Here is a 23,013-nt window from a genome sequence, read left to right on the forward strand (position 1 = left end):
CGCTTGGTCGTCACGTCTCCCCAAGTGAGCTGTTCTGTTTTGCAAGTGGAAACTCCGTCTCGGAACCCATTACGCAAAATTGGACGAACAGCGCAACGAGTGCGGGGCGGCCATTGGAGCCCATATGGTTCCGTTCCTTTCGGGCTGCTGTGCTTGGCCTGGCCAAAGCGAACGCTTTCCCTCCCCGCTGCCGGCGACGGGTCAAGCCGAAGGAAAGCGCAACCTTCACGCCTTTGTGGACACGCTAAACTCCAGGAAAACTGGAGTGTTATTAGCCAGCCGGCGGACATGGGTGTTTCTTTTTTTTCCGCGGAATGTTTGAAATCGTAACACGAATGACCCCGTTGTGTGAGCACACGACGGTCTCACGACACGTGGCCCCGCCCAGAAACCCCCCGGGTGTATAAAAGCCCCACTAGTGCATGGTACGCCCTGTGTCCACTCATTTGGTTACAGTCTCTTGGTTCCTGGGAACACAACAGCTAGGAACATGAAGCCCACGGTAAGATTCGCCAGTTGGCCACAGTCGCATTCCTTTGAACATAGCTACAATTGGCAAACCATTTCGCCCTGTTGGGTCAATTTCTGTAGTTCAAGGTGTCGACAAGAAACGTTTGATGCGGTTTTCGCAAAGAGCCTTGTAAAGAAAAGGTGCGACGCAACAATTCCACAGGGTCTTCTTGCGACGCGCCTTGATAAATGACTGGATATAGCGAGTTGATATCTGATCGGTGTAATCGACAACTGAAGTTCAAGAAGCAAAAAAGGATACTTGAGTCGCCTTTTCTGCTCCCTCTTCTTCTTCAGTTTTCTGTACTGTTTTAGCTAAGTTTCAGTTATTACGTTGCAATCTCCCTACAGCCAGCAAGTCCTACAGCACGCCGCCATTTGTAATTCTAGAACATTAGCCGAGCTTCTGATCGGCTTGCGGGTGATTGGCGGCAAAACCCCGACCCACTGAAAGTGAGAAGCAATAATAGTGTCGGTAGCTGTAGTTATTACTACATGTGTTTGATGCAAGGACAGAAAACAAAGGCATTCTACTCCATGATGAAGAAAACTGGAGTGACTTTCACCCCAGTGGCGTTGCTTTATGTGAGTGTCGGCATAAAATTTGCCCCTTAAATGTGTCTCCAGTACATATATCTAACAAATTTTTTCAGCTTTCCTCTATTAACAGTTGATTACGCCTGCTCATTTGTGGTATGTTTATTCCCCCTCCACACACACAAAATCTTCGTACATAGCAGAATAGACAAAGGGTCTAAGGCACTAAGCACATGTTGAACAGGATTTTTCTCTTCATAGTAAAACGTCGTGTGCGGGTGCATAAACCTAGAGCCCTCAACCACGTGCCCCCGCAGTCGAAGATTGAGTCATGAAAGAGACAATATAGGTCGAGCAGTTACGCGTTACTTCCGTAGCGCACCAAGAATAGCCAAACAGCAGAGGCACCTAGATTGCCATCTTCAAACCTGCTATAAAGAAGCCCATCCAAAGCGTCCGCTGGTGCCGCGGCGCTCTCACGATACTGCTTACTGTCACGGTCCGTTGCCCAACTCTCGGCACCGAGAAACTTTCTTCCGCATCTTGCATAGCAGCGGGCAGAATTCGGCCTCAGTAGTGTAAACGTAAAACTCTGACGTAATCTCAACGGCGATTCGGGTCAGCAGAACGGGTGCGGCTCACAGTTCTAAATTTCCCCATTTGAGATATAAAGTGCTACTTTCGCTGCATGTCCTAATCACTGTAACACTGGCAGCCTCCGCGCTCGCACAGTGTCTAGATTCCTCGATTCACACAAGTACACGCGCGGGAAACGAAATATATATATATATATATATATATATATATATATATATATATATATATATATATATATATATATATATATATATATATATATATATATATATATATAGAGAGAGAGAGAGAGAGAGAGAGAGAGAGAGAGAGAGAACAGTACTAGAACAGAAGTCTCCTAATGCCTGCCTCTGTTTTTGCATTCGCAGCTTGTCATCGTGTTCTTCGCTCTGCTGGCCACGGCCATGGCCGGGCTCTACGGTGGATTCGGCGGCATCGGATATGGCGGATACGGAGGATATGGTGGATATGGTGGATACGGTGGATACGGAGGCTACGGAGGATACGGAGGATACGGATTCCGCGGCTTCCCGGTCGGCCGAGTGTTTGCCTACGGCTCTAGCATTAAGCACGGTTTCGGCGGATACGGGCTCGGCCTGGGTTACGGTGGATACGGCGGATACGGATACGGAGGATACGGCCACGGGTTTTACGGATAAGATCTGGACAAGTCCGATAGGGTTGTAGGCCGAAGCTACGACTAGCAATGTCCTTAGGGCACCTTGGAATGACTGCAGCCGATCAACGAGATCGGCAAATCTGCGTCTCCCTGAACCCCTTGTACAATAAACCATGCCTCAGCAACCACTGGCGTTTGAAGTGAATAGGTATAGGTTTTTGTCTCCACAGGAATCAAGACATATTTTACAGAGCCATGTACCGCTGTTTCACTCGAATGGAGAGATTCAAAAAGGCATGACCACGCCTCCTGAGGTGTGCGCTAAGACACCAGTTTCGTTTCCCTGCTTAAGGTAGCACTGCGGACAGTTATATAGAACGCTAGCGATATCCCTGAAATTTGTTGTATGCGCTTGATTTCAAGTGTTCGTGGCTCAACACGGTCTATATTTACTTTTTCATTATTTTGGAGTCAGTGAAGGTGTTATTTCAAAAGAATAAGCAGGTAACTTTCGTTGACTCCAGGGGTGTTGTAATATTATACTATAATATAACAATATTTAACCAACCCCATTCCACTTCCATTTCCCGCCTTCTGTCATTGGATGAAGCCACACCACGAAATGGGTCTCTGCCAATAACGAAGAACGAACGCGGGGCGTGGCGTCACTTCACCCAATGGCGGAGAAGATGTGAGTGAAAAATGAAATCGAATTGGAGAAGTAATTATAATACTATACCGACCCAAATGCTTAAGCACCAATATATCAAGTGAAACCTTATTAGCAGCCTTGATAGGTACTATGCCCCGTAAATATTAAACCACTCACAGTTTCTCTGGTTCATCAGAGTTTCTCTCGTCCAGAACACTGCGACCGTTCCTAGTCACCATAGTTAGTGCAAGCATCGGCGAATCGATTACTGTACAAAATGCCTTCGTCGTCAGTTTGGGGGAGCAGGCTTTCTTGTTACAGATGTCCTTGCAATATTTACTTCATTTGAAACTAAACGACATCCTTCCTCATTTTGACAAATTATATGTTTTTCTCGCCTCGAAAACTGATTTTTTTTTTCATGACTCCTTTGGCTTTCACGAGCAATGAGACACACAAGAGGATATCCGTAAACGAACAGGTAATAGCCCATTCTCCTGGTCATGGATGCTTCGTGGGACTAGTCCATGTACTGTGCATACATATAAATGCCTCTGATAAAAACCGCGGTAAATATCTGATGGGAAAAATATTCGATGGAACTAACAAAGAGAATGTTCTTGCCGAAGTTAAGAGAGACAAAATCTGCACCAAAATTTGTTGTACAGTCATGAACTAGCTGCAGCATGTTGTCGTGCTACTAAGGTTTTAGGCGTCGAAACGCAGACAGTTTCTTCAAACAGGCCTTAACAAGCTAGTTAGCATGCCAACTAGCATTATGAATATTTAAGCAACAAATGTTGCATTAAGCTTTACGCAGCTTGACGTTTATCACGAAATCGATTGGAAGTAGCGGTTCAAAAGGCGGTGATCACGAAGAAAGGCCAAGAAAAGTGAAAGTTAGCCTTAAAATGGCTTGACCTATGTCTCGATAGGTGATGCCCTGTGCGGTCGAGTAAGTTCTCAATGTTCGCGAGTTACGGCCAAAATTAGTCATTTAATTGAAACATTATTTCGGTATCAGGGCGAATGCCCTTTTTATTTATTTGTGGTCTTCTCACAGTCACTGGAGCTTCTCAGCAAAAAGGTAAGTTACAGCTTTTTTCAAGCCCAATATGCTTTCTACGTCTAGTCAAGAGCGCCTCGCCTGAGAGACCTTGTCGAATACGAAGCGAATATTTCAAAAAAGTGTTTAAGGTGGAAAGTGGCAATGATACCACCATGTAAAAAGTATAGATTTCCTCGCAGTTTCCAACGTTTTTTACGAAAAAATAGTAGACACCAGTGGCTCCATTAAGCCCCGCTCATGGCAGTCAAATGGGTATTTTATGCAATAGTTCCAGAAAATGCACTCTGCATCCCAGTATGCATGCGGTGTAGTCCAGCAAAAGACGTTTTCTACATACGCTTTCTCCTCTTCCAGGGAAAGGTCAGCCACCTTTACCATGTGGGGAATCCCCCACACGCTTCGAGCAAGGCTGCGCATCAAGAGCACGTGTGTGTCTCAACGCAACTCGACACCATACACGAACGTACGCTGATCCAAAACTCCCTCGGTGCCCGACACAGGAAGATACCATTTTTCATATACCCTGTGAATTGCCAGGTCTCCATGACCTCCCGAATGAACATTGACCGCATCCACTGCAGCACGAGATGACGATGGGCATCCTTTTGTACTCCGTCCGGGGAGGTGCCGCTCCAGTAGTTCCGAGATGCACTTTGGTTGATTAAAGACATCCACACAATAACCGATCTTGTGACGACTCTGCACCAAGGCTGCCATTTCTTTGTCCGCTGTTTTCGTAATGGCACCGAGCACACAGATGCGCACAAAAACCTGAACTACACTGCGACACTTTGCAACCGACTCATGCTGAGCAGTAGAGTATCGGTGAAGGTGTGGCGAGGCCCCGTTCGCTGCAAACGCGGCGAATGCCCGGGCTCGTTTTCCACAGCTGCGTAAACGCCGGAAGAGCTCGCCGCCGGCTTCTCTGTTCACATCGCTAAGCACGCTGCGTTGCCTCTCACGACGAAAGAAAGAGAGGAAATTTCAGTTTCTGTTTTGACAAACAATCTGTTCTGCATTTCTCCTTCATCGAAGACTAGACGTGAACCAGGGGTGTGCTTAGCAGCTTTTATACTGCTGCCATCATAGCTGCAGCTCGAACTAAACGCGGACCTCGATAAACAAACATCTTGAGAGTAATTTTGGAATGCGGAAACGTTATTTAGCGTTTCATTTTTATCTACGTGGTAAGCGGATTTCTTAAACATCTGATTAGCTCAATTGCAGAGAAGATGATCAGAGAGGTAACCAGGCGAGAAAATGGGACGACGAAGGAAAAAGGAAGGGCGAGGCCTGTTATTGTACCATATATACACAAGGTATCGCACCGGCTCAAGAAAATTGCAGCAAAGCTTGAACCCCCTTTGTTCTTCAGCCCCCTGTTGTTCGCGCTCCCTTCCTGCTGTTGATTTCGGCGAATTTGGACATGGGGAGGATTCCCTGAAAACCACCGCGAAGGTGAATGAGCCTTCTGGAAGAAACGTGGCTGCAGGAATGTCGGAAGCAGCGACGATAATGGCGTCCCCACGTGTTCAAACATGCCATCGGGCTGAACAATTGTCCGAGAGTTGCGTCTTCGACAGAGGTTCCGCGTTCCAGTCATCAGTACAAGATCTTTCAACCCCTAATGGGAGACAGCCCGCATTCCTTTGTCACGCAGGCGCCTTCCTGTTCCACATGGGCGCAGTCCGGACCCACGTGCGCGCCCACATGGAGGCCGCGTGGACGACAACGTGACCGGGTCCTGTTCCCTTTCCATCGACCGAGCTGCGAGAGAACATCAGGACCGCCCTGCTGTGGGTGGTACTATCAGTGCCACGTTTGATTGGACATCATTCTTCGAACTGTATTCCCCAGCTAGGGATCTGGGTAATACGAGGAGTATTTAACAAGCTGCTGGTTTCTTACCAGGAGAGAGCCCCCCTCTTGAGAGATACCCTTTGCTGGAAGAGACTTCCGACCGCCAAGAAGCTCTCTTTACTGAGAAGCACTCTCAGTTGCTCTCACCTGTACAGTATGTAAATAGTCTTTGTATAAAGTTTTCCAAGTTTCCTTCCTCCGATCGTCCTCGTCTCTTCTCCGGCCCAGCCACGCTACCTGAATCCCAACGCCCCCCAAAACTAATCTCAATGTGCCGAAAAGATAACTTCCGGGATAGGAAAAAGAGAGTCAGCACGGCATGCGGAATAGACCATCAAAAGAAGATAATGAATTGCTATAAGTGTGTTGAGTACAACATCCCTCTGTCTTGCGGCAAGAGATACGTGGGCCAGACCGAAAGATGCATATACATCAGACTTGGTGAGCATCGAAGAAAATGTGGCAAAATTAACAATCCAAGCAATCTCGCCAAGCATGTAGCTCGCTGTAAAGAATGCATCCCATGATTCGAGGAAACCACTATAATCGGGCATTTCACGTACCGGAATGAAAGAGTTATCTTTGAAGCATACGAAATGGCACGGGCCGATGCCACGGAATGCGTAAGCGATCCGTAGATAGTGCTGACGCACAGCGAGATTCAGTTGTTAACAAGCAGCTTGATGGAAATCGGTGGTACACGGGTTACGGTTTCATGAATAGCACTTAACGTCTTGTACCTCATACATGTTTGTACATTTGTTCTTTGTATGTGAGTATATAAGGCGAGCAGTACGTTTTATAAACAGTTGAAAGTTCGCGCACGTACCTGTTTTGTCCTATTTTTTGTAACTTGTCCTTGTGTCAGAGTATAGCGCGCCAACCTGAAGATGACAAACCAACTAGCCGCCATTACAGCATTGCTTGCGAAAAAGATGATATTAACGCGATAACGTTAGGAAACCCGTGTCGCAGAAATGTCGACGTCGTCGTCGGCGTCGTTGATCGTGGGCGAAAAATCCCCCAAAATTCCCTGACAAGCAACCTTGGTGGCAGGTTGGCCACCTAGGTCGCGTGATCTTGTGGCGTCATCCCAACCTGCCCACCAGATTGTGAGCAAACTACCCACCATGGCAGGTGGCAGTTAAAATGAGGTCTGGTCGCTAGAGGTTGCCCAGGAAGAGTAACCTGGATCACACAAGAAGGCAGCGGCGCATCGTTTAACTGCTGCAACATTGCGCCAGGAGTGGCATGATGACTCCCAGGGATCTATGAACGTAAAGTCGAGAATGGCCAATTCTGCATGTATCAGCAATAATTAACCAAATAATGCTATCGCGTCATACCCTTAAGGCGGAAATTAAGTGTCGCCTCCAATTTTTAGTTCTTCATTCCATTTCATTTCATTCTTATTTCCTTAAAGACCCTTATCGGGGGTATTACATAAGAAGTGGGGCTAACATAAGTGCATATAATAAATTGTCATGATGAGAGTGCGATGTGACTCCGACTAGCAAGGTGGATGGGCAGGTGTGCTGCAATTTCGTGGGGAAGGTCGTCCCAGTGACTTGCTGTTTGGAGGAAAAATAACTTTGAAAAGTAGTCGTACGAGCACGTTGGCGTGAAACTTCAAACGGATGACCGATGCGGTGAGACGTTCCTGATGGAGGGGCGCAGATGTACAGTTCCTGCTTGAGATGGGAATAATAAAATTTGTGAAACCGGCACACGCTAGAAATGTGGCGACGGACGGAAAGGCTTGGTAATTGGGACTGCTGTTTGTGAACTGAGACGCTGATATCGTATGAGTATGAGCGCTGAATGCAACGAACAGCTCTGTTTTGTGCGGCTTCTAAAGAATTAATGAGGTATGCTTGCTGTGGAGTGGGTTCAAAATGGCGGATGCGTACTCAAGTTTCGACCGGATTAATGACTTGTAAGCTAGAAACTCTACATGTTGAGGAGTGTGGTGAAAAGGACGTTTAAGGACGCCTAGCTTTTTATTCGCAGGTGAAATTAGATTTGTTACATGCTCGCGCCATGGCATATCACTGCTGATAGTGATGACTAATTATGTATATGATGGAAGAAGTTGGACAGGAAGGTCAGAAATTGTATACGCTGTTAAATATGGGTTGCGGCGGCGAAGAAAAGACATGAGCTTGCATTTAGTGGAGTTTAGGGTAATCGACCGGATATTGCGCCACGCTTGAATGCGGTTAAAGTTCTCTTGAAGGAATTCTTCATCTTTTATATTAGTAACTGTGGTATGAATAACGCAATCGACGGCGAATAAACACACTGGACAGGGTAGGTTTTCTGGAAAATCCTTAATATAAACTAGGAATAAGAGGGGGCCAAGGGCAGTTCTTGTGGAACGCCTGATGTGACTGGTATACGGTTATAGAAGCAGTTATTGACGGTAACGGACTATGAGCGATGCGTCAGGATTTCGTTTATCCATGAAATAATGTCTGGGTGCAAGTTAAGTCGGGAAAGCTTTAAGAGTAGGCGTTTATTAGGAACTTTACCGAATGCTTTGGCGCTGTCTAAGCAGATGGCATCAGTTTGTATGTTAGCATAGAGATTAGAATGAAGACTATGAAGGAATATAGTAAGCTGCGTCTCGCATGAATGACCCTTTTGAAATCCATGTTGCGATGGGGAGAAAAGATTATGGAATCAAGATGCCGCATGACTTGAGAGTATATTACATGTTCCATGAGATTACAAGAGACTCTAGTTAGCGAAATGAGGCGGTAGTTGAGGGGTCAATCCTTGTTACCTGATTTGAATACAGGAACGACGCTCCCCCATTCCAGTCATCCGGAATGGTGCCTACAGCAAGTGACTGAGAAAACAAGGAGAGAAATTTAGAAGAAATGTCTTTGGTGTTCTTGAGAAACTTTGAAGTAATTTCGTCGGTTCCAGCTGATGATGAATTTTTTTTAAAGTTCTCAGGCCAGGGCTGGGATTGGTATAAAAGCCACGGCTCCGGGCCGGGCGCGGCCTCACACGTAGACCGGCTTGTGTAGGGCTTCTGATGCCTCCCAATCGATCCAAGCACTGTTGGGGCATGATAAGTACAAAAATGAGGACCAAAATAAAATAGACCCATTGGTCTGGGTGAACAGAAATTTTTTGTTCCAGTATTACAGTATTCCTCATTTGTGTTTTATGCCTGATGGTTCCCGGCGCAGATAGAAACACAAACAAAATCCGTATGTCTCCTTCGTTCCTCCCTGTGCCGTTCCAGTAATGCACAAACTAGCCTGCAAAAACGTCCCCGCAAGCTTTGACTCCTGCACCCTACGCACATAATCAAAAAGACAGGGAGGTTTACATCGAATTTTTCTAACTTACTTTACGCATAACAGGTACATTGAATACTCCAAATAGGCTTGAATGCGCATGGCCGGACATGCTGGACAGTGAAAGAGACAAGACTGTTAGCGCTCTCTAATCGTTGAAAAGCCGACGCAGGGAACTGCTCTTGCAGGCCCTGGAACAGGGAGTAGTCTCTCTCGCACTATGAAGGCTGCCAAGGAATGGCGTTATGTGCCGTCTTACCGCTCCCTACTACAAATGCCCGGGCTATTCATCGAACGCCACTTGATACACAATATGTCGATTGTTAGGACGGCTACCTATTTCATCAAGCTACTTTTGTTCGTGTCATCAAAAATGGCGCTTTTTCCCTTCTTCATTGCACTTGTTTAATTTGTTTGTTTGTTTTTTTGTTCGTTCGTTTGTTTGTTTGTTCACTTAACTTTTGCCTTAGCTAACCTAGCCAAACCTTAACGAGACTCATCCTGGCATTCCTGATGCTATAGGTAGCATAAGAGGGCCCTCGCACAGCTTCCGCGGTTACCTTTCAATCATGTTCCACGTCCCACTCTGTTAATATACTGTATCATATCAGGTGTTAGCAACAGGTGTTATCATATCAGGTGCTATTACAGGACGTGCTACGTCCGCCGCTATAGACGAGGGTGGCGCTGGTGAACACTCTCAAGGTTAGGTTACACGCAACATAAACAACCCCGAGAGCCGAAGATTCAATAGCTGGCGCCGAAGCTCAGTTGGTAGAGCACTGAACGCGATATTCGGAGGTCGTGGGATCGGATCTCACTGGAGGTATGTGGTAATTTTTCTCCTGCTTTCTAATCAATTATCTTTCAGATATAAAAACATTACACTATTTACTTGCCATTGACTAACACCATAAAAAAGGAACAGATTTAACATTTCCCTATGCTTTCCTTGCTTCCGCTGACTGTTGGCTTCCTTCATTTTGCTAGCTAAACCTAGCTAACTCAATCTGGCCAAGGCTGGATTCAATAATGTTTTGTTCAAGGTCGGTGCTTGTTACTGATAAAACAATCCCGTGGTGATGGGCGGTACGAGCCGAGCAGCGACACGCTGTATGAAGACATGCACGAGGCGCTCTTCTTACGGCACTATATACAGTTTATAAGCGCTATTCACATGTAGAGCAGGGTGGCTGCTACAAGTTGGTCAGAATCTTACGTATGTCTGACCAGAGCTCACTTTGACGAGTCTCTTTCGTATCCCATGGTGGCTACGAATTGGCGCACAACATCGCTCTCCTCTCGGTCCTCGGACCATAGTCAGTGCCAAGCTTAGCTCTGTCCCCTCTCTCGCCTCTCCTTCAAGAGCCCCTGTGACCCCTCCGTCTCTCTTACGTACCTTGCCGGTTATTCCCCATTTTAGAGAACACAATGAAAACATTTACCGAGCATACCTGCAGGTGGGTAGAGGTGCGCATTCCTAGCTTTGGCTCGACGACAGGTGGAAAGCCTAGTTCACGATAAGCGGAGAAAAAAAATTAATGAAAGCAGAATACCAGCATGCGTTGGTGTCTTATTGCTATTCGGTAGCCGTTTCCCATGCACTCGGCGATGACGTCGAGGAAGTACTGACCCCGAGGCTCCCTCGGCAGCCGGTAACAAACGGGAAGCCGTTCCCTCAATGGGACAGCACCGTAGACGCACCCTTCGCTTTCCGCAAAAGTTTCTTTCTTTTGTGAACAAAACACTGGGCTTGTGCGACAATGTGAGGCAAAGTGTTGAAGCGTCTCCCGAGGTGCTCTTCTGTCCCTACCAGAGCGCGTGCGACAAAGCGGACATGGGCGGGGGTGTCGTCTAGTTTCGTGTCATCGCCATGCCACTGGTCGTGTCAGACTGGACATGCTAGTCGAGATGGGGCCTCTCAAGCGACCACCACTAATAGAAAAAGAGCTCCCTGTAAGAAAACGCCGACGTGCAGCCGCCAAGCACCGCTGATACGCAGCGAAGGCAAGAGAGGCTATGTGGGGTTATGTCGACTATCGCCGAAGGCGACGAGTGCGCTTACTGTTAGGGTGCATTACGGGCATGAAACTTATCGTAGGCTATGCCTATAGAGACGCCGTAGTGTAAGAGTGCGGATTAATTTAGATCACTTGGGGTTGTTTACGTACACCGACATGGCATACCACACAGGAGTTTTGCATTTGTTCCTATCGCTACAAGGTTCTTTTCGCCGTGGAGTCCATGAACAAATGGTCGCGGAAATTCGAGAACTACATCACTGTGCCATAAATAAAGGGCACGACATTATCTGCCAATGGCTTCTAGGACCTAGTGGCATAGCAGGCAATCACCGCGCTGATGAGGTCGCGCGAACTGCTCACCACGACGGCGATTGTGTGTGTCGATCCGTATTTCGAGAGAAGACGCAGCGGGCAGGCTTGCCGCGTGGAATTTCGGCCAATTTTCGAAATCACGCTCAAAATCCCTGCCACCTGACCTCAACCTCCAGATTCCACACAGCTTACCAAGAAGTGATGCAACTTTGCAGTGTCAACTGTGGCTTGGTGCAGTTTTCACCAACAATTACTATTTTGTAATCAGTATGGCTTTATAGCCCTGCATATGCCATCTGCGGGTGTTACGAGGCTATAGCCCACATTCTTTGTGAATGCCCTGCATACAGTGCACAAAGGCAGTCTATCTGCCGTGCGCTGAGGCGTCTAGATTCACGCCCACTGAAGGAAATGAAGATTCTCGGCCACTGGCTGCGGCGGTCGTCGGCGGTGAAGGCCGCCCAGAGGCAGAGCTCCGCTTAAGGCGTGCACGATATGCTGCGATTTTACCGCACGCTTACTGGCTTCGCATACTGACTGTATATTCTTGTCGCTTCCTATTCTCCTTCGTCTGTATATCCCCTAATCCCTTTCCCCTAGTGCAGAGCAGCCAACCGGGTTCTTCTTAAGGTAAACCATCTCCTCCTCCTCCTCCTCCCTTTCGAAATACGGCCTTCGGGATCAGTATTCGATGTCCCGACCACATGCTGAACAGCATAGCACCTCAGACACTCAGCTGCCTCCTTACTGGCGAAACTGAGCGACAGAGAGGCAGAGTACGAATTTACATTCTTTGTGACTCTGTCGCCCGCCGAAATGTAGCGTACCACGAATACACCAGCCTTAACATCTGTTTCGCCGCACCTTCATAAAAACTACAAGGCGGAAATTTTGGATTCGTTGCGGGAACGAGTCTGCAACTCTTGTGTGTAGTGTGTTTCTTTTTTATCGTTCCGTTTCAGCGTTTGACGATGCGCTTTTGCAGCCGATCGGCGTGCAATGCATTGATCATGTCTGCCACCTGTCGTGTTGTTTTCCTTGGTATGCCTAGTGAGAAATCGACCACATGCGTTCGTTTTCGCTGGAATCGGTCATAGGTCGGACAACGCTCGCTGGCCTCATGCGTGCCCTGCCAGGCCTGGAGGGTCCCAGTAAAGATAGAGTACAGGTAGTTAGAACCGGAACCAGGCTCGTGCTCATGCTTTAAGTCATGTGCCTCGGCTGTGCCTCTGAAATAGGCCCGTGCAGTGCTATGAATATTATCGGCTCGTGGTGACAGAAATATTGAAATCCAACATTCATGGTAACCACAGAAAGCTCAGCGGAATTTACACACACACACACACACACACACACACACACACACACACACACACACACACACACACACACACACACACACACACACACACACACACACACACACACACACACACACACACACACACACACACACACACACACACACACACACACACACACACACACACACACACACACACACACACACACACACACACACACACACACACACACACACACACACACACACACACACACACACACACACACACACACACACACACATACATATATATATATATATATATATATATATATGTGAAGGGAGCCAACCGTCACCGAAACCAAGGTTCATAGGGGAATGTTAATATTTTTGTTTTTATTTGTAGTACTGATCAGTGGGGTGTAATACTTCGATTAATCTATCGTGTAAAGAAAACTGTTAAATAAGCAGCAGAAAAAACAAACCATACCGCCGGTGGGATCGGGACCCACGACCTCCGAATATCGCGTCCGGTGCTCTACCAACTGAGCTACGGCGACGGCTGTCCAATCTGCTGCTCTCATGGGTATTTATGTTTATTGGGTGTAAGCGAAACTTCAGAGTGTTCACCAGCGCCACCCTCGTCCATAGCGGACGTATCACGTCCTGTAATACCGCGAGTGTTACGTGGAACGTCATCTAACGGGGACGGCGGAAACTGCGAGAGCCCTCTTATGCTACCTATGACATCAAGACTGCCAGAACCGAGACCCTCGTTAAGCTATTAGCAGACAAGGTAAAGGAAATGAGGGGCTCGTTTGACAAACTTATGATGGGAGCCCACAGTCACCGAAACCAAGGTGCATAGGGGAATGTTAATATTTTTTTATACGTAGTGCTGATCAGTGGGATAATAATACTTCGATTAATCTATCGCATGAAGAAAATTGCTTATATAAAGCAGCAGAAAAAACAAACCATGCCGCCGGTGGGATCCGAACCCATGACCTCCGAATATCGCGTCCGGTGCTCTATCAACTATCCTTTACCTTGTCTGCTAATAGCTTAACGAGGGCCTCGGTTCTGGCGGTCTTGTTGCCATAGGTAGCATAAGAGGGCTCTCGCACAGTTTCCGCCCTCCCTGTTAGATAACGTTCTACGTCACACTCGCGGTATTACAGGACGTAGTACGTCTGCCACTACGGACGAGGGTGGCGCTGGTGAACACTCTCAAGTTTCGCGTACACCCAATAAACATAAATACCCATGAGAGCAGCAGAGTGGACAGGCGTCGCCGTAGCTCAGTTGGTAGAGCAGCGGACGTGATATTCGGGGGTCGTGGGTTCGGATCCCGCCGGCGGCATGATTTGTTTTTTCTGCTGCTTTATAAGTAATTTTCTTTAAGCGATAGATTAATCGAAGGATTATTATCCCACTGATATCAACACTACACAATAAAAAAATAAAACATTCCCCTATGCACCTTGGTTTCGGTGACTGTTGGCTGTGTGTGTATATATATATATATATATATATATATATATATATATATATATATATATATATATATATATATATATATATATATATATATATATATATATATATATATATATATATATATATATATATATATATATATATATATATATATATATATATATATATATATATATCTTATAAGAAGATTTTGGATAGAAGATAATTTGGTAGAAATTAGAAGGAAACACAGCCTTTTCTTTTCTGTGCTTTGTTTCTCGCCCCCAGCACGCAGCTTATCACCTTTTTTTTTGCGACGAGAGAGACGTTATCAATCGCACGCTGGCTAAAGCGTCTAGGTGGCTCCGGAAGGATTGTGAGCATGCACGAAAACCTTTGCGAAGCTCGGCGAGATTCACAGAGCTATAGGTCTGCTATCTGATAAATTATCAGTCATCTTAGAAATAGCGCGGCCGAGAGCATTGACCATTCTGACCTAGAAGACCATGGCGTGTAACTGTCGCTATATCCGCCATGGAGTTGTTTTATTTGCGGGCACAAGTTAGCCGAATAATCAGTTTGACGCCGAAGTCTTCGCCTGCCTGTCTGCTTGTCGTCAGCAACTCTTGTCAGTGTCGTGCAGTTAAATTATTCAACACCTCCAAACCTTTCCGCTGCAGCTTCTCGACTATGGGCGCCATGTTTATTCTACAAGCGTAACACTTGCTGGAAAGAACGAGGCAAATAGTAATGCTGAAGACCCTTAACGGAAAGGAATGCGCTGCTTTGCTGACTCCATCGCCCTTTACAGGCGCAGTGCAAGGGCCAAGAGCTTATCAAGAGCTTGCCAAGAGCCAAGAGCTTAGCTCTTGTCAGTGTCTTCTCGTTTGTCCTGTCTTCTTTTGTGCGCCATTATTTCTTTTTTTAAGTATGAACAACGAACATGCCCAGACTTATTGTCTTCTGAAGGTCCAAGAGTTCTGCCTCCTTTGCGTCTAGGGGTAGAGAGCGAGAGAGAGAGAGAAAGAGAGAGAGAGAGAGAGAAATAGACATTTCAGAGAAGGAAACGATGTGCAATCCCCCTCCTTTCAGGAAGCTTGGCTCAGTGTTTTGAGGAAATAATACACGGTGTAGGAGGGCACATCGCACGCTGGCAAGTCATACACCGCTGTAACGACTCCCTCCATTCATCGTCCCTCCCAAGCAACATGCGCGTTGCTCCTTGTTCTAGTTTGTCAGTTGAAAAGCATTACGGCGCATTTCGCCTGAAAAAGGATTTACTCCTGAAACGAGTGCGATGCATAAATATAGCCGCTCCGTCGAGCGTGGCGGCACAGATGAAATGAAAGGAACTGAGGCATTTTGTAGTTAAAGCCGCGAGGAACATAGTGCTGGAAAGCATAAAGAAAAAAAACGTTTCATGACCTATTTTAAGCCTTGGCTGAATTACAATATTTGATTAGTCCATAGTTTGCGAATATATTTCCTAAACACAAAAGTTGTGCAGAGATAGTATGTGAAGATGTTGAATTGTGTGGTATAAAGTCGCGAAGCGACACATGTGCTATAAAGGACGCTGTAGTGGAGGGCTTCGGATTAATGTAGACCACCAGTGGTCCTTTACTGCGCACTGCCATCGCACAGATCATAAGATTTTTGTGTTTCGCCTCCGTAGAAATACGGCCGCCGCAACCAGGATCGAATCCGTGGCCTTGGGACCAAGTAGCTGAACGCCCAAGCCTGTGAGCCACTGCGGCGGGCATTACGTGAAAATGAATGGGTAGCGAACCAGACTTTGCTAAGTAAGTGGTGTGGGCAGCGACAGTGAAACATTAACAGAGGAATTCCTTCTGTCAATGATTACAAACAACAGTACGGATGTTAGAGCCAGCAGGAATACACAAAATAGTTAAAAGAGCTTAGTTAGGCACTTCTATTGATTTTTAGCAAATTTTTAACCAGACAAGTGAAGACTCACCCAGAACAGGGTGCCTGTTTGTTGAATCTAAAAAATATATTCTGTCTGCCTTCTTGTCTGCTCAGTACCCTCTCTTTTGCGTCCTTTCTTTTGTCCTGTGTATTCTGTGCTGTCTTCGTCTGTCTAGCGCTATGTATACAAGAACTTCGAACCAACTAGCTTCTGGTAGTGTTGAAATCTGTGTCAGTTGGTACATGTTCAGGAGTAAAACCAGTCAAAAGACGGAACACAGCGAAGAGACGAGGCACACACACGACGACTGGACTAGCAACTGTGCTTTATATAAGAAAACAGTCTCCCAGGAAAAGTGGCAAAGTTTGCGTAGCTCCGTTGCAAACGGAAGCTTAGTTCTTTCTGCATGAGGTAGATAGAAGGAATGCTGATGCAATCATCTCTTTGAATACTAATGAGGAACGCTTCGAGGATTTCGCGTTCAACTTTCGCGCTCAACCAGTCGCCGTGTGTGTGCCTCGTCTCTTCGCTGTGTTCCGTCTTTTGACTGGTTTTACTCCTGAACTAGCTTCTGTTGCGTAAAATCTCATTTAGCATGTTTTTCAGGACGGATGCCACCAGTGTTTTTTGTTTCACTGCTGGCACAAGCGCCTATATGCACAGTTACTACATTCCCATGCAAACAGTAACTGCATTCAAGGCGGCAGCGCACAGAAAATACTCCATTCCGTATCGGATAAGGTTCTTGTTTTTATCCCATTTAAGGTGTTTTTCTTTCCGATTTATTATACCCAGGCCTCCGGGTAACGAAAACCAAACGCTATGTGTGCGGCGGCAATTCTACATGTTTGCAACTTTACTTCCTGCAAGCGGTTCTCGAGAACCATTAATGAAAGCGTCTGCCTCAACCGGTGTCAGTAGGGTGGCGATCCATCTTCCTCTGGGATTCGAGGTAGGCCAACGCTTTTCCGCACCTTAGTGGAGGCTAGCAAAATATAAGCAGCCTGGAAACGCAACTCGGGCGGGAACCTGCTGCCGGCATTTTTCCAAGGAATAAAGACGCATTTTTTGGCATTTGCGTTGCCTGCACAATGACCACCAAAAAAGGGTCGCCCAATTCTCACTGAAGAAACCAGTCCTGCCGTTGGAAGCTTGGAACCGAGCCGCGCGTTCGAAGCGAGTCGTGATTGAAGAGCACTTCCTCCCCCCCCTCCCCCCTCGTCGTCACTGTGGGGTGCGCGAAGAAAGGCTTGCATAACCTTCACGCTCCAGTCAGCAAGAATCTGGAAGCGGAGGAACGAAAATAAAGATTCGCACGAGTGCGTGCAAAGGCCCTGGGGGGGACCGGAACCCTAAATTACGAGGATAAGGTTAGCCCCACTTTCCGAACGCACCTTGCCCCGAACGACGGCCGGCCTTTTCCCGATCGCGTTTAGCGTGTCGTGTACTGCTGCCATGTTGCCGACTCCAAGCGTCGCCCTGCGCTGCACACAAAAGAAGTCGCGAAACGCGTTTCTACCCCCTTTATTTTGTTCCTATTTTCTCGGACAAGGCGCAGAATGCAGTCCGGCTGGAACGACTTCTTTGCGAGGGAACCCTGGGCCCCGAGGGGCGGTGCCCGGGGAGACACCAATATATAAGGAGCCCCCGGTGACCGCTAAAGTCGTGTCACTGCAGCCTGCTGAGCCAGTAGCAAGTTCAACCATGAGGTCCCTGGTAAGACTCGTGCCTGCGTCCGCTTCGCTCGTGTAGAAGCCAGCTCCCCCCCCCCCCCCCCCTCCCCCCCCCCCCAGTGGAATACGTGCACTCGGATGAATCGCTGTATAGTACGCCACTTGGATAACCACGACAGTCGCACGGCGAACATGCGACCACAGTTCGCCGTACGACTCTAGCAGAGCTATCGCCACAATCTTGCACGGCGTTCGCAACTCCGTATATCTTGCTTTTTACATCCGTTGTTCTACCGGCTTTCTTGCATCCCAGAGTGCGCTTCCTTAACTCTTGACCGAGCGTTGAGGCAGCTTGCTCGTCCAATTTCAGGCATGCCGTGAAAATACACAGTGCTTCACAGTATCGTAGGCGACATCACCTGCAAGAAACATTTTACTGCCCAGCTTAGTAATCATGCGGACCTTGTGTAGGCAGAAGCTACGCTGCCGAGTTCAAGGGTGTGTTTGGCCACATGACTAAGCTATTGATTCTTTTTCTATACCTATTTTAAGCTCGAACGATTTGAAGCACCGGATATTCGACGTTTTCTTGATGCGAACAGTGTTTGCAGTCGCTTGTCATACATGTCCGAAATTTTCTTGCAAAATGGTGCGCAACTTGGGGTAGCAAATTCTGGTATCACGAAGGAAAGAATCAGCATCTGCGAGTAAGATAACGCAAGTGCCGCCATTTTCTGATAATCCACCAGTTTTCAAGTTTTTTTTCTGGTGGTTTTTACCTTTCCGAAAAAAGAAGAGGGTAACATGATAAATAGTACCTTCTTCCTGATATGAAGGGCAGTGGCTATATGATGAGATTTCCACCATATCTAATAGGCCATGACTCCAACTCCCGGCGTTAGCTTTTGTACTGACCAAATTTTACTTGCATGGGCTGGTCCTCTTCGCAGTCAAATTTAACCGGAAATTGGGATGTTCTGTTGCTTAATGCGAAGTAGACTGCAATGAAGAATCAAATCCAATGTTCATTGCCTCAGCTGGTGCGACTGTAAACATACTGATTAAAAAAAACGATTCAGCTCCTGAGGTAAGCTGTTGAGAATCGATCTGCCTTCGTACCAGTGCCGACTGCATATTAGTAGGAGGCGGCACAATGGCAGATAAATTGGAAATCGCCAGCTGAAACAGAAGTTTGTTGACCATATTGTTCTATGTTTGATTCAGTGCGCTAACGCTCGAACAAGTGCCGAGCGCCAGCGCAATACAAGAATGAGTTGGTAGCCGTGACAACGTGTGTGTGACATTCGCTTTATTTCTCTTGCAGATCGCCGCCGTCTTCTTCGCACTTGTTGCTACCGCCTTCGCCGGATACTTTGGCGGCTACGGTGGCTACGGAGGAGGATATGGCGGGTACGGTGGCTACGGTGGCTACGGTGGATATGGCGGATACGGAGGATACGGTGGCTACGGCGGTTATGGTGGCTACGGCGGCTACGGTGGTTATGGAGGTTACCCGGTTGGACGCGCGTTCGCCTACCACACCCACATCAACCACGGCTACGGTGGTTACGGAGGTTACGGCCTCGGTGGATTTGGCTACGGACACGGATACCACGGCTGAAGCTCCAGCGAGAGAAACACAGAGTAGATGCGGCGTCGCTCTTCCTGGGCCAAAACTCCTCTATTCCGAGGAGTCCCTTGTCAGAAAATAAAATTTCGACGAACCAACAGCTTGGCTTCATGTCACTCTGTCAGCACCAATTATGATTGCATCATCGTCATTATCAGCCCGGTCACACCGGGCTTGGAAATTTTGCAGTGCAAAACGCATTGCGGAAAGGAAAGCCCAATTAATAGCAACTTCTACAAACACGTCAAGTCTTAGGACTGTTGTTTGATAGCGAATCATATCCTTTTTTTTATTAAAAAAAAGAATAACGTCACTGCCACGCCGCTGCGTCAGGCAATTAAAAGCGTCAAGACGTGCTTCCGGCATCACAGATGGCGCTCATTCCGTGTTCGTCTCGGTTTATTCGAATCGTCAGTGGGGGCTTCCTGCCTATTCTGAGTGGTTATGCCAAAGAGGCATTTGAAATTAGACTTCACTTATCTCTTCCGCTAATCAGCGTCGCTGCAAGGTCATCTACCGGCTAGTGACATTTGTTTCTTCCATTGCACAATTTATCAACAATCAGCGCACACCTTTCTCGAACGGGGCTTTTCGAGGGGAGAACAGGGGAGGAGGCACTCGCCATGAGCCGAGAGAAGGTTACACTCACCTTCTCCCTAAGCCACACGTTGTGTACCCGTCATGGCTGCTTCCGCCCGCGAACGTATTAGCCTAAAGATTCCGTGTTCAAATAAAATTTATGTATTGCCTCACTCATTCGCCCAAGGGTGTTTCTGCCCTTGAGACTGTGTTCCAAATTCTTTTTTCCGGTTGCGAAAAGAACAGTCATTTAGTAGCCAGCTCGAACTTGGCGACGTCCGGCACTTGTAAAAAAAATTTCGACGCCTTATCATATGCTTACCCTGCTAACTTGTACCGATAAACAACATCAAGGCACCTGCATTTATATCTCAATATATCTGATTGAAAAAGCCGTGAGCACTGTTGAGAGCATGTTCGGCAATGACTCATTGGTCCGAAAAGCGGAAATTCTTGGTAACGTTTCGTTAATGTAGCTGCCATTGAGAAGTATTATATAACCTACTTTAGCGCATTCGCGTAACACTCCGGGGTTAAATGTGCAGACATCGGTTGCGTCCTTCTTAGTTACTTTCTGCATGTTGCAAGCAGTGAAGATTTTTAATAAGGTTACAGAGCATTAAGAATGGTTTCGTGGCAATCGAAGGACCCCTCGTTAACCATATGCAGACACCAGTATTGTACGCGGCCTTTAACCGACCTCGGAAGATAAACTACTAAACGAGTAGCGCAGTTCACCTAACTTGCGCGTAAGTAAAGCCTGCACAGTACTTCACTGCAAGGTAGAAAAAATAACACACAGAAGCTCAAGGAGTTGACCACACAGACAGGCAACTACAAAACTGTTCACAGCATACGAAAGAATGCTTGAGAGAGACGTCATCTGGAAGAAAAAGAGCTGCAGCGTTCCGATGCATAATCCAAACTACCGGACACCTTGGATTATACACCAGTAGCCAAGAGAATTCAGAAAAAAACTCTGTTCAAGAAAGCTCTCGGCTACTGGTCACGTTCAGTGACGCGAAAAACAGGCGAAGTTGTTTTCCTTTTTTAAGGCACGAGTTCTACTGGAGCGGAAAGCCAAACTTAAGCTCTCCCCCATAAAATGCGTAGAAGTATTGCTAAAAGCGTACTCCATCGTACATGTTTGAATGAAAGCAACAGTTTGCGGAAGAAGTCGCCCGCACTTCTGGGGATAGAGACCACGAGTGGTACAAGTGTTTGGGCGGTCACGCAAAGCGTCCATATCGACTCAGCTGGGCCTTAAAACCAATTAATCGCTTTTTGCTTAATCACGCCACCAAGCCTAGCCCTTATCGTTAGCGCTAACCGGATATGTGATGTTCATACGACATCGTGCATGCAGAGTACGTAAAAGGAAGCGGAAGCTTTGAAGATGGCAGCGAGCAACTGAGAGTGCATTTAGCAATGAGTCACCGTCTGCATTTAGGGGGTACCTTCTTCCTCCTTTCCTTTATGGGTTCACGAGTCACATTGACGAAGCTTTCCTTCTGAACAGGGCCGCTAATCAATGCTATAATCGGAGGCTGCACGCTAACGAACGCTGCAGTATTTCACCCACTTGCATCCCGATCACTTACGCTGAATTCATTAAGCACAAACCGAAGTGCAATGCTAGCCAGTCTTTACTGGCAGGTAGAACCACAAGAATGGCCTTTGTGTCTAAAATGTTACGATGTAGATAATTCTTTGTAATAGCCGCTAGTGCCGTACGCGAATCCCTGTGGGAAGGTATTATCGTCGCATATGGCCAAACTTTATCAGTGAATAGTCTGTCATTATTATGTCTGCCCGTATTATGTAAGCCCGTACGTACTGCCCGAGCCGCGCAGGCATCTCGAAGTCATCTGAACCGGTAGTCTGTCTGTTCAGCGCCTCCGCTATTCCGAATGATAGCCACACTTCTAGGTCCGGTATCTAACCGGTTAGGTATTTAACCTAGATGATGACACATATGCAGTGTGCAGTGGCGTCACGAGGGGGGTGCGCGGGGGCTGCGGTCCGCACCGGGTGCAGCGCTCAGGGGGGGGGGGGGGGGGGGGGTCACGGGGGCGAAATGAATTATTGTGTGAAAACGGGGAAAGGCGCGGGATGGTGCCGCTGAGACGCAGAGTGGTACGCCTGAGCTTTACATAGAACGAATTATTCTATTATGAGGAGCGTTGCAGAACGCATGCCTTAGCCAGAGAGACTACGCCATTGTCTTAACGTCGGCCCAGGCATGTGCTCGTGCGTGTACCCTGGAAACGCGAGTATTAACCCGAGACTCATCAGAGGCCCCTGCGCGGGAGCGAGGCGACTCCCGTCGGAGGCCGCGCCGCCGCATCTCCTCGCTTTTGTATCAATGTGCAGTTCACTCTCCTTTCCCGAGCGAGGCCCGTAGCAGTGTTTCTCCGCCAGTTTTAGCGCCTTTCTAGTTCATTTATCGCCTGTGCCTTTATTGGTCCTCGGTCCAGCCCATCTGCCTCACACTTTGAAAACGTGAAAAGGCGCGGAATGCCTGTAGTTCACTGGAAAAATGGCTAGTCTCGGATCACTACGCGCTGACAATAAAAATAAACAATATATTAGTAAGACGGTGCCCTTAGCAAGGTCGGGTGCTTTATAACGAGAATTTGAGATGAAGTATACCCAATGGTATTCACGTATAGCATTATGTGGTTCTTACAGTTTTCTCTCTCTTAACAAGACAAAGTCTTTGGTAAAAAAAGAAATACAACTGAATACGTTTAAAAAAACGAGCCTGGGGACGCCCACGTGCCCCAGCTCCAAAAGGTCGTTTCGCGCCTAATATTTTCTGTACGTATGGTATTAGTGCGCGTTGGTAACTTTGCAATCTGTATGCGGAAGTCAACTTGCAGCTTTTGGAGGAAAGGAGAGGGAAAAAGTGCAGTCAGAATGCAAAGTAAATGGTTTTCACCTAGG

At 47.2% G+C, this 23,013-nt stretch overlaps 2 protein-coding genes across 2 annotated transcripts; both read left to right on the forward strand.

Moving 5' to 3' along the window:
• The first annotated feature begins 370 nt into the window (after positions 1–370).
• LOC144100705 (uncharacterized) lies at positions 371–2,468 on the forward strand. The gene is made up of 2 exons (XM_077633551.1): positions 371–502; positions 2,013–2,468. Exons 1-2 carry the CDS (start codon positions 491–493, stop codon positions 2,301–2,303), a joined length of 303 nt encoding a protein of 100 aa, XP_077489677.1. The 5' UTR covers positions 371–490; the 3' UTR covers positions 2,304–2,468.
• Positions 2,469–17,764: 15,296 nt separating this feature from the next.
• Positions 17,765–19,588, forward strand: LOC144100714 (uncharacterized). Its single transcript, XM_077633558.1, has 2 exons — positions 17,765–17,901; positions 19,183–19,588. Exons 1-2 carry the CDS (start codon positions 17,890–17,892, stop codon positions 19,477–19,479), a joined length of 309 nt encoding a protein of 102 aa, XP_077489684.1. The 5' UTR covers positions 17,765–17,889; the 3' UTR covers positions 19,480–19,588.
• Positions 19,589–23,013: the final 3,425 nt, after the last annotated feature.

This window comes from Amblyomma americanum, chromosome 1, assembly GCF_052857255.1.
Source record: "Amblyomma americanum isolate KBUSLIRL-KWMA chromosome 1, ASM5285725v1, whole genome shotgun sequence".
Classification (NCBI taxonomy): Eukaryota; Metazoa; Arthropoda; class Arachnida; order Ixodida; family Ixodidae; genus Amblyomma; species Amblyomma americanum.